General features: G+C 34.0%; 1 protein-coding gene and 1 pseudogene across 1 annotated transcript; one reads left to right on the forward strand and one right to left on the reverse strand.

Annotated features, from left to right (window-relative positions):
- Positions 1–1,922: 1,922 nt before the first annotated feature.
- LOC108472271 (putative disease resistance protein RGA3) lies at positions 1,923–4,595 on the forward strand (annotated as a pseudogene).
- A 6,844-nt stretch (positions 4,596–11,439) lies between these two features.
- On the reverse strand, positions 11,440–12,999 carry LOC108472270 (uncharacterized). Its single transcript, XM_053021466.1, has one exon. It carries the CDS (start codon positions 12,997–12,999, stop codon positions 11,440–11,442), a length of 1,560 nt encoding a protein of 519 aa, XP_052877426.1.
- Between the last annotated feature and the right edge of the window lie 54 nt (positions 13,000–13,053).

A 13,053-nucleotide genomic window follows, 5' to 3' on the forward strand; every position in this document is an offset into this window, starting at 1 on the left:
TATGACCAAAGCAGTAGCACATTTGCAGAGATTAACGAACAAACGTTGTATTTTTCTATCATCGGAATGTTAGAAAATATGGAGAGAAAAAAAAGAATTTTGAGAGCAGAATAAATTCGATTTGAGATAATATCAGTGATGGAAAAATTCTTTAGAATTCATAGCCTTTTATAGGCATTTAATATAGTAAAATTTTGGAAATATCCACAAAACCTATGAGCCAACAAATTAATTGATTAAAATTAAATTAAATTAATTAGAATCAAATAAAATAAGATAAATATCTACTGAAAAATAATTTTGTATTGAGTTAAAATATCTATAAAATGCACTTACATTACATAATCGAGGTCTAACTTTTGATGCACTAGGTGTCTCCGTTGCGAACAAGCATGATCAAAGATACAATATTCTTTTAACAAGTTCTAACAAATAGTCAAATACTCATTGAAGTAAAAAGAGATAATATACATATACAATATTTGATTAAAAAAATTAGAAATCAAATTCTATTAACATTATTGATGCTTTAAAAAAAAAAAAACTGATTTGAGCTTCACTCTCTGTTCTGTTTTCCTCCGCTTCAATCTCTATTTGCAACTACCCATATTAAATAAACAAGAAACTAACATATTGATGTAGTTGTGATTAAGGTTTTAAATCTAAATCGGTGGTTAAATCAATCATATCAATTGATTTTTTATCTAATTTATTTGTCTAATTTAATTTAGGGTTTTTATATATGAAAGTTTTATATCAAAGTAATAGAAGTTTAGAATTTTTATAGATTTTTTATATTATATATATTAATTTATTTAAAATGTTGTCAAACTTAACTAATTATAGTTAGACACGTGTCATGTATTAGTAGAAATTGTTAACACCGATCTTAATTGTCTTATTTGTTCACCTTTGAAGAGTACATGGTCTCCATTAATTTGTTTTCATTATAGAGGGAGTAATTTGCTCACTTGGAAAAAGTACAGGGACTTTAAGGGGCATTTACACAAAAAGAAGTTTGCATTGGTTGTTAAAGTTTGCATTATAATAATTGTTAGAAGCTAATGATAGCCATGAAATTTGTTTACATCTATGGCTTCTATTTAGTTTTAATTCTGAAATTTCCTTCAGTTTTGGCTATTTTCAAATTGGGGTTTTTAATTAAAAAATATATGAAATTTTCTATAAATTAAATATTTTTATAATTTTATCATATCACTTCTAATAATAATAATAATAATACAGTATTCATAGTAATATAGAAATGAAAATATAATTATAGTCATAAAATATAGACACCACTGTAATTGTCACCAAAAACTTAGATTAGCAAAGCTGAAGCACATGATGACTGTGATTCCAATGCTCAATCGAAAAGTTCTATGCTCATTAACAAGAAACAGATATTGATATTTTTATTTAATTATTTCTTAATGAGACTCCACATGTATCTATACATTCACACCTGCGTTTCATCTTCTTCCACTCTTTTCCTCTTGCAATACCCAAACACTTTTTTGCCTTCATTTCAGTTTGAACTATCAATGGCCGAAGCAATTGCTTTCAACATCGCCGCAGAGCTCATTATTAAGTTGAGCTCTCCTGCTCTTTCTCAAGTTGGACTCTGGTGGAATCTCAAACATGACCTTGACGACCTCAAAAGCATCGTCTCCACAATCAAAGCTGTGCTTCTTGACGCAGAAGAGAAATCGGTGACTGACAATCTCACCAAAGTTTGGCTTGAAGAGCTTAAAGATGTACTTTATGATGCCGATGACTTGCTCGATGATTTCTCTACTGAAGCTTTGCGGAAAGATCTATTGGGTGGGAACAAGCTGACGAAAGAGGTACGCCTTTTCTTTTCAAGCTCAAACCAGTTTGCTTACGGTCTCAAAATGGCTCGGAAATTTAAGGCCATTAAAGCGAATTAGCTTCAATTGAAAGGGAGGCCAATACTTTTTGCTTAATTCCGCGTGATAGCCCCGCGGAAACCTCTTTCATGACTAAAAAGAGGCAGGAAACACATTCTTTTGAGCGTGAAGATGAAATAATAGGGAGGGATGACGATAAAGCAGCTCTTCTAAAACTCGTGTTAGAGTCTCAAAGTGAAGAGAATGTTTATATCATTCCAATTGTGGGGTTTGGGGGCTTAGGGAAGACTGCTTTGGTCTTACTTGTCTATAACGATGAAATGGTAAAAAGTCATTTTGAGTTGACGATGTTTGTGTGTGTTTCAAATGTTTTTGATGTGAAACTTATTGTAGCAAACATTATCAAATCTGTGACTAATCAAGCACCTGATCAAAATCTTGAAATGGATCAATTGCAAAAACAACTTCGGGATAAAATTGATGGGAAAAAATATTTGCTTATTTTGGATGACATTTGGAATGAAGACCCAGAACAGTGGTCTAGGCTAAAGAAGTTATTGATGGGTGGGACTAATGGGAGTAGGATAATAGTAACTACTCGATCTCTAAAAGTAGCGAAGATTACCAATAAATGTGAATCCCATGTCTTGAAACTAAAAGGCTTGTCTGATGATGATGCTTGGTCTTTGTTCAAAAAGATAGCATTTGAGCAGAGATATGTAGACTCAACAAATTCAACCTTTGTGGAAGTAGGGAAACAAATTTTGAAAAGGTGTGGTGGGGTTCCCTTAGTCATAAAGACAATAGCTAGTACGTTATCTTTGAAAGAAACAGAAAATGAATGGCATTCTTTCAAAGAATATGAACTTGCTAAAATATCACAAATTGAAGGAGATATTCTACATACACTTGAGTTATGATCATCTCCCGTCCCATTTGAAGCATTGCTTTAATTATTGCCGATTGTATCCAAAAGATTATGAAATTAATGTACAAATACTTATTCAATTTTGGATAGCACAAGGTTTCATAAAGCAATTAAATCCAAAGCAATCACTTGAAGAGGTTGGGTTTGGGTTTTTTAAGGAGTTAGCTGAAAAATGTTTCTTTCAAGAAGTAAAAGGAAGAAACTTTCTGCAAGAAATGACATGTAAAATGCATGATTTAATGCATGATCTAGCTGAATCAATAGGAGGGACAGAGAGCAGTATTGTAGATTCAAATTTAAGTGTTGGTGAGATTGGTGAAAAATGTCGCCATATATCAATTAATGATTATTCATTAATTCCTTTATTAAAAGGAAGGAAGTTACGAACTTTGTTACAATTTTCAAACAAAAGCCATCAAAATAAGAGAGACAAAATTTTGGATATTATAATTTCAAATTATAGATGCTTGCGTGTCTTAAAATTGGATGATTTTGATTTTAGTACAATTCCACTCTCCATTCATAAGTTGAAACATTTGAGGTACCTTGATCTTTCCGACAATAAAGATCTTAAGATTCTCCCAAAGAGTATTTGCAAGATACAGAATTTGCAAGTGCTGAAACTTGACTGGTGTGATGGGCTTTTAAAATTTCCAAAGAAGATTGAAAAATTGGTTAATCTTACCCATCTTGCGTGTCGTGGTTGTAATGGCTTAACTCATATGCCACGTGGAATAGGAAAGCTGAGTTCCCTTGAAACGTTAAGCATGTTTGTAGTGGATAAAGATGGTTCCCATGGCGGTGCAGATCTAAGTGAATTGAGTGGGCTTAACAACTTAAGGGGAGAGCTAAGAATAAGAAATTTGGGGTTCGTACAAAATGCAGAAGAAAAGTTTAAGGCTGCTAATTTGAAAGAGAAGCAACATTTGAGATATTTGATTTTAGAATGGGGCCTTTATAGCAATGATGATGACAAGTCACTAGAAGACCTCCAACCCCATCCTAATCTCAAGGAGCTCCGTATTGTAGGATGGAGTGGTGATGCCAAGTTTCCTAGTTGGCTTTCTTTGCTCACAAATCTAGTCGAGATTAGAATATGGTGGGGTAATTTCAAGCATCTCCCTTCCTTTGCTCAATTGCCTTGTCTTAAACATCTGTATATTTATGATTGTGCTGAGCTGGAGTATATGGATGATAATAGCCCAAAAGAAAGTCAAGGAAACACAGAACCATTCTTCTCGTCGCTTAAGGTTCTCTTTCTCTCGCACTGCCCCAATATGCAGAGTTGGTGGAGGACAACAGAAGCAATTGGTGACGATTCCAACGAGGACGGCACAACAGTTACAGGAACATCAGCCATGACATTTCCTTGTCTTTCCTATTTAGAAATTGAAAATTGCCCTTTGACTTCAATGCCGTTGTATCCTTCACTCGATCAAAAGCTAAAGTTGGTGAATACCAGTTCAAGGCCGTTAAAGCAGACCATGAAGATGAACATGAATGCTAAGACCCCTTCAAGTTCAACCTCTTCTCTTCCTCTCTCCAAATTGAGATATTTCCATGTAGACAACATTGAGGGATTGGATACTCACACGCTAGATCTAATAAATCTGCAAGGTCTTTCTCTTATTAATTTTCCCAATTTAACATCACTTCCGGATAAGATGCGTTGCCTAACCAATTTGCAACGATTAAATATATATAGAGTTCCTCAGTTGGAGGAAAGGTGTAAGAAGGACATTGGTGCCGATTGGTATAAGATTGCTCACATCCCTTCTGGTTGGTCTTTTCATTAATTTCCTTATTGACATACTACTACTAGTACAATCCTTTATTAATCATTTTTCATAATATTTTTGCTAATTTGTGCAGTAACCCATTGGCCTGGATATTTATTCTGAGAGGCATTTGACGACTTTAAGAAATTAGATGCAGAAAAAGAGGAGGTAATTACTTATTTGCTTTACATTTATAAATCATAATAATCTCACAATTTCAAATGACCTAATATAGCCCCGTAATTAAGCTTCTTCTCTTTCAGCATTAGTCCAATGGAAGAGCCAAAAAACAGGACATGCATTCTTCATCAGCCAATGGGAGAGTAATTTGTTGAAGATTGACACAAATTTTGTAGATTTATCCTGAATTTCTTTGTTGAAGAGTCCCTCTGATGATCTAATCCTAATTTTTGTTAGATTTTGGCTCTCTTCTTCGGCAGAGCATAGCATATATTACATGAAGCAGAGTTTATTTCATTGTACAAAGGAGAGGCTACCCCTTTTGAGTGTTGATTTTCAATTGCATAGTTAAAGTGAATTGGGAAAGAGTTTATTTCATTGTATAAAAGTGAGGTCACACCAAATGTTTTGAGGGGCTGGGCATAAATCATTTATTTGTACTATAAAATATACAGTGGATTTATTTCTGAACATGGTTCTGCAGATGTAGGACAAATTTCGAACTACATATACATCTTGATTTTGTTTTTTAAATTTACTTATGTATGTGTCAACTCAAGAAAAAAAAGCACATTTTTCTCTTTCTGATATTCCAAATAATGTTACAACACAAAAAAACACAACTAATTATCAAGCAATTTTATGTACATTATGTGGACTATGATTTAATGAAAGAGCTTCACGCAAGAACCATTGAGCGATTTCAAGATTGAGTTCTACTAACTTGAAGACATTGCAAGATTGAAACTATAAATGCAAATATAGAATATGTTTAGTATATCACTGTTCATATATAAATAATGAATCATTTTAATTTGGCTGAAATTCCAAACAGATAAAGGGTACCCTACTTCATAGGAAGAGAAGAGATTGAGCTTGATGGTGTTGTACTAGCGATGTTGATCATATTTTTCTTATAACATTGGTTTTTTTTTTCCCTTCGACATCAAGATAATGAGTGTTTTTATTTGGTTCAAATTTTAATAGGGAATTCAAATTGTCTTTTTGTTGTGTCTGGTAAGTCCTTTGATTTAACTCTCAAAATTTTCTCAATAGAATTGTCAATATATCATAATAAATTTTTGGAAAGGATTAGACATATCCTTGGATAAACAAAATATGAAGTCATGATCAATCTTTTTTAGTTAGGTACAATCAATTATTTTTAAAACAATCTCTTATAAAAATAACTTGAAATTCTTTTAAAAGATAATTTTAGGCTTGTATTATAAACTAGAGAAAAGTAGTTTAAATTGGGTAGTCGACTATGTACTACAAAGATATAATAAATACCTATGATGTTTAAAATTGGTAACTTATTAATTACGTATTGTTTTAAATTGAGTTATAGTGTAAATTTGTCACCATACTATAAGTGGATATCAAAATTTGTCACTATATTTTGTTTTGATTGATGTTAGCTATTATACATTAAGAACATGGATAAATTTACCACTCAACTTTTATGTGCTTGAAATTAACCACTAAACTCTCTATTTTAATTAATTTTGCCATCAACATTGATTTTTAAAATTAAAATTTACCATTAGATATTGATTTTATTGATTTAAAACAAAATTTAATGGAAAATTTTTACTTTAATAGTAACATTAAGTTACTTTATAAAATTATTAAAAATATAAATTAACTTAGAATTTTTATTTAATGGAAAGAAACCTTGAAAATTTTACAAAATATAAAAAGTATATTTTAATTCTTTTATGAATAACAATTTTGTTAATATTTAATATTATGTTAATTAATTATTTTAAATTATTTAACATTGAGGTACCTTGATTTTTGGTGGAGTGACAAAATATTTATGTTTAATTTTTTTAAATATTTAAATTTTCAATTGATATCAAACCCTACACACCAATTGAAAATAAGAGGCAAAAGCTATAATTAGGTGAGAATGGTTTGAATATTAATATTAGTGGCATCCAAAATTGAAAAGTCTGCACAACCTTTCCTTTCTTTAGTCATTGCATCATGTACTATATTTATGAAGGAAGACCCTCACTTAATTAAGTCTTGTGTATCTGTTGACTAGAAAATTGCATCATATATGTGAACGGTAAACTGTCATTCTAAACTATCTTCTACATATTCTATTCACACATTAGGCTTAGGACTTAGGAGTACCTTCGATCGATGCTCATACTTATTCTTTTTTCTTCATATCTTGAAAAGTCAAGAAACATGTATTGAAAACTGCCCAAAATTTATGAAGGAAGACCCTCAATTAAGTCTTCTGTATTTGTGAATGGGAAACTGTCATTCTAAACTATCATCTAAATATTGTATTCAGACTTTAGGCTTAGGAGTACCTTCGATGCTCATATTTCTTCTTTCTTCTTCATATCTTGAAAAGTCTGCCCAATTTTTTCTTCTTTATTCATTGCATCCTCAAGAAACATATATTGAAAACTGCCCAAAATTTATGAACAAAGACCCTCCCTTAATTAAGTCTTTTTTCATTTTTATTAATTTATGTTTTATATCATCAAAATTAATCTTGAGTGGTAATATTTAATTAAAAAATATAATTTGGTTGCAAAATTAACTCACATAAGAGTTGAATGACAAATTTACTCATATTTTCAAAATATAATGGTGAATATCAATGAAAATAAAGTATAGTGGCAAATTTCAATATCCACCTATTGTATGATGGTAAATTTACACTTCAACACAAAAATTTTTAAGTTTATAATAATTAAGACTAAATTGAAAGAATGTATAAAGTTAATGGCTAATTTGTTGAATTTTTAAAATTAGAACCAAGCTGATAGAATTCATAAATATTAAAAAGCTAAATTTATTATTATGTGATAAAAAGAAAAAGTCCCGTTAGTATTCTATATGAAAGGATTGTATGAAACAGTGACGCCACGTCATCTGTATCCCTTTCCAATAGTTTTATGCCACATCAGTATTCTTATCCTGAATTTCAGTATTTTAATTTGGATTTAATTTTTTTCAGGATAAAATCCTGAAATTCAGGATAAGAATACTGATGTAGTATAAAACTATTGGAAAGTGATATAGATGATGTGGCGTCACTGCTTCATACAACCTTTTCTCATATTCTATTACTGATTTATAAAGAAGTGACCAAAATATTGAATGTTAATAATGTTAGCGATTAAATACAATGGGACCATTTCCCACCAATTCTCATCAACCAACTTTAGCTCCTGATGGCTGTCGATTCCACCAATATAAACCTACACCTAGTTTGCAAATTAAAGCAGTATAGGGAGTAGGGTCGATCCCACAGAGACTGGAATTACTGAAAATTGTTTGTTTCTTGACCAGATTAGTGTCTGGGCAGTTGTCGTGCCCGCGACGTTTAGGGGGGAAATAAAATATGAAACCTGAAATAAACACAAGGAAACGTAAAAAGTAAAAAGTAAAAGATGAAATAAAAATAAAAAGATGAAATAAAAATAAATAACAAAATAATTTAAAGGAAAATCAATAAAACTTAGCTCAGCCTTAAGCACGGGTTTTCCCGTCTTTGACCCGTTCCTCGAAATTAGGTGAACTCCTCTTTTTCGATAAGCTAGTTATAGCTACCAAGGACGCCTCGGACACCAACCCTTCCTTGTGTAAATTAGTTATGGAACGTCCTATAACTAACCCTTACCGATCGAACAACCTACGAAACGTTCGTGATTTAGAACTCCGGCAGCTTTGCGTTCTAGAAGAGCCTAGCTCGAACCAATGCCCTCAAACGTTGGGACATTTAAATCCGGTTACTACTTCCCTTGACGGAACCAAACAGCAATCCCCACTTGGCACGCCAATGTGTTCACGGAAAACCAATTAGACAATCGATCCTTTCGGAATTCCAACTGTACGTCTAGGCACACTAACTCAAACGACGTCTTTTTTGACTTAGTGTTGTCTCGACTTTGTGAGTTGACGGAGTCATACTCTTGATCCGGAGAAATAATAAATATCGAAAATTGGGAGTTAAACGGCTCGGGTTCATAACTCACGGGTTTTTGACGGGGTCAACACCGGCTTAAAGCTGAAAGGGGTTTAGTGTGGCATGAATTTAATCATGCTTGAAGGTTATGGAAATGATAGAAATTATATGAAAAAGGTAGTGGATAATGGAATTCCAAAATGAAATAGGAATGTAAAGACAATTGATTAATGGATGATTTCCTAAGAACTAAAACACCCTATTTATATAGATAGGGTTTACTAAAAATAGCTTAAGAAAATTAATATAAAATCTAAAATAATAATAATTAAAAATAAATAGAATTAAAATAAACTTAAAATAGAATTTCCTATTTTTGGTTTTTTACAAAGTCAAATATATGACTAGTCCTTGGCTTGCTCCATCTTTTCGCTTTGGCCCATTCCAATAATTTTCTTCTAATTTGGCCCTTTTCACTTGCTTTTGATCAATTGCATCCCGACAAGAATTAAATCATAAAAACACTTAATTAGCGAGATTCAGTTCATCAATAAACCAAATTAAGCATAAAAATATGCAATTTGACATGTTTATCAAATCCCCTACTTAGCTCATGCTTGCCCTCAAGCATGTTGTTTTTTCAAACATTAGAATCAATTCCACAATTTATTAAAAATCGAGCCCTTTTCCATATCCTCAATCAATGCAAACAACATAGGCAAAAAGAAATAAATGTTCAAAATATACATTTTAATCAACAAGTGTCATAAAATTGAAATATGTCAACTAAACAATTTCGCTAAATTGAGATTGAATCCCATAATTTGCGGCATTATTAATTAACTATGCATCGAAAATTAATAGACAAGATCAAACCTTTTACGCGAACTAGGATGACAACCCAAGCACCCTATCCGGTTACTCGGTTCAAATAGTCTTTATTTGTTATGTATTATTTTTCTCTCTTTTTTATTTTATGGGGTGTTCAGCTAGCGGAATGTTTGTAAGTTATCGACTTGTCACTCAAACCTTTTTACGCGAGACAAGATGACAAACCAAGCACCCTGCCCCGGTTACTCAATTCGGTTACGTTTTTGAAACTTCATTCATAGCCCGAACCTTTATTAATTTATTTATGCACAAGCAAACATATTTTATTCAATCAATCAATTCATGCGAAAAAAATTCTAGCTACATATACCAATTTTAAAACCTAAATGTCGACCAATCTATATACTTAAACATTTAATTCAAAATTTGCCCAATTGCTTAAATCGACTAAGTATGAGGTTTTAAGGCTCAAATGTTGAATAAATTGTCGAAAGAATTCATCGTAAGATTGAAGACATGCAAAAGAGAAAGACATGCAGCAAAAATTAACATATCAATCCAACCCCCCTACTTAATCAATGCTTGTCCTCAAGCATGTGTTATATGCAATAAAGTTTAGTAACTCAAACAACAAGCAAAGAGAAAGGTTAAGAATGCTCCCCATGTGTTTCAACTGATGTTGTCGGTGTTGGGAAATAATTGTCAGCATTTAGTAGGCGTGCCCACGCTACCATCATTATCTGACTTCTGCAAAATCTCCATTATGTTCCTGAAAATAGCAAATTCACTAGATTAAATAAAAAATTATTTATTTACAACCTAAATCTTACTAAAACTCAAAATTAAATAAATGAAAATAAATTTGGGTTGCCTCCCAAAAAGCGCTTTTGTTTAACGTCGTTAGCTCGACGACCATAAATGTTATCCGTTTGGCTCATTGAGACTTAATTTTTTCATCTCGTGCACTTGAATGTTGTTGCAGAAAAGTTTCGACCCTTGCTCATTATCTTTGAAGCCCTTCCTGAATTCCCCTATCATTGGTGGATTGATGTGCCTTTGAGCTTCTCCGTTCAGGGTTGCATTATTCTTTGTCGGAATTCTTGTACGTTCTGGAAACGGTTTTAACTCTAATTTCGAGGCCTTCATTACAGCTTCACGTATTGGTTTTTGGATCATCAATAATTCCTCTTTCTTAACATCGAGATCTACATTCCTAGAAGGCATGATTTGTGACTTATCATTGGGATGTCCCATATCTTCATAAACATTAAACTTAACCATTTCATTGTCAAATTCCATGGTAAGTGTTCCATTCCAAACATCAATTTTCGTTCGTGCAGTACTCAAGAATGGTCTCCCAAGAATTATGTCAGACGAATTAGCCGAATTGTCATCCTCCATGTCGATAATGTAAAAATCTGCAGGGAAAACTAATTAGTTAACTTTAACAAAGACGTCTTCAAGCAGCCTTTCAGGATAGACGACTGTCCTGTCCGCCAACTGGATTATTACTCCTGTCTCTTTTAAAGGACTCGTGTTAATCAGTTTATAAATAGAATAAGGCATAACATTAATGGAAGCCCCTAAATCGCACATGGCTTTCTTAATGCCTATATTGCCTATCTCACAAGGAAAAGCAAACATACCTTGGTCCTTGTATTTGGGTGGAACTTTCTTTTGCAGCACTACAGAGACATTTTCTCCTACATTTACTCTTTCGTTACCTATTAACCTCCTTTTGCTAGTACACAATTCCTTGAGGAATTTTGCATAATGAGGGATCTGTTTGATAGCGTCGAGTAAAGGGATATTTACCTCCACCTTCCTGAATGTCTCGAGGATTTCTTTTTCCTCCTTCTCTTTCTTATCCCTTGCAAGCCTCCCTGGAAAAGGAGGTGGCATCACAACTAGTTTCTAAACTTCTGATTCTGGCCTTGCTGTTGGATCCGAGATCTGCTTTTCCCGTTCCTTTTCTTGCCCATGATTTTTGGCTGGAACTGTTTCTAGAACCTTTCCGCTACGAAGAGTTATTGCACTGACATTCTGCCGAGGGTTCAGCTCTGTTTGAGAAGGTAGTTTACCTTGAGACTCCAAGCGATTAACTGCCATCGAGAGTTTACTAACTTGATTAGTTAACTCTTGTATTGATGCGTCTGTCCTCTGTTGATATTTTGCAGCATCAGTAGCAAGTCTTTCCACGATAGCTTCTAGAGATGTGCTCGGCTTGTGTTGTGGTGGTGGTTGCAGAGGTCTCGGTTGGTATGGTGGATTATATCGGGGATTAGCTCCATAATTCAGGTTGGGATGATCCTTCCACCCGGGATTGTAGGTGTTAAAGAAAGGATCATAATGTCTTTGCAGAGGTCTTGAAAAACCTCCGATAGTGTCAACATGTGCCGTTGAACTGTCGTTAAGGATTGGGCACAAATCCGTCGGGTGTTCAGACGTAGTACAAATTCCACATAGTGGGGTCAAACTCTTCTTTTCTGTAAGCAAAGATTGAACAACATTCGTAAGCTTATCCAATTTATCTTCTAAAGATAAAAGGTTTACCCCATTAACCCATCTTGTCGATTCCGAATTTGGCCGATATTGTTGAGAATTTGCCGCCATGGTGGATATTAGCTCTCTTGCCCTTTGAGGGGTCATATTGACAAGCGCTCCTCCGCTAGCAGCGTCGATCATCTTCATTTCCATAGGGAGCAAACCCTCGTAGAAATATTGAAGAAGTGATTGTTCGGTCAACCCATGTTGAGGACAACTTGCACATAGTTTTTTGTACCGCTCCCAGTAGTCGTAGAGCGATTCACTCTCCAATTGGCCAATTCCCACTATGTCCCTCCTAAGCTCTTTTGCTCGTGCTGGGAAGAACACGTCAAGAAATACACGAGATAAGTCATCCCACGTTGTGATAGAACCGGGAGGTAAGTAAAATAACCATTCTTTTACTGTATCAACTAAAGAAAAAGGAAAAGCCCGAAGTTTGATCTCATCTTCAAGTACTCCCTGGGGTTTCATGCTTGAGCAGACCATGTGGAATTCTCTCAAGTGAGTGTGTGGATTTTCGTTCTTCAGGCCTCGAAAAATGGGCAAAAGGTGAATCAAGCCCGACTTCAATTCAAAAGGAGTTCCTCCGGCTGGATAGTTGATGCATAACGGTGTTTGCTCGTTAGGAGCAGCGGCTAGTTGACGAATGGTTCGATTTGCCATCCTTTCTGATTCACCGAGGTTGCCTTTTGTTTCAAAGAGTGGTTCGGTCTCAGGTTCAACCTCTTTGACTTGCTTCCCACGTCGAATTGCCTCTGCACGAATTACTTCGCTTAACTTTTCAATGTCAGATTCTAGGATCCCTTGTCCTAGCTCAATTCCTGCTTTACTTGCACGTTTAAGAGCTTCTGTCTCTTTTCGCCGTGCTCGCGCTGATTTCTCGATCTCTGGGTCGTATTCGAGATCTCCTGATGAAGATCTGGTCATGAAGATGATTTAAACAATTGTAAGTGTTGCCAGTCCCCGGCAACGGCGCCAAAA

Source organism: Gossypium arboreum, chromosome 11 (assembly GCF_025698485.1).
Source record: "Gossypium arboreum isolate Shixiya-1 chromosome 11, ASM2569848v2, whole genome shotgun sequence".
Taxonomy (NCBI): domain Eukaryota; kingdom Viridiplantae; phylum Streptophyta; class Magnoliopsida; order Malvales; family Malvaceae; genus Gossypium; species Gossypium arboreum.

Excerpts from the sequence above, each read along its gene's own strand:
- LOC108472270 (XM_053021466.1), bottom strand. The coding sequence starts at position 12,999 with ATGACCAGATCTTCATCAGGAGATCTCGAATACGACCCAGAGATCGAG.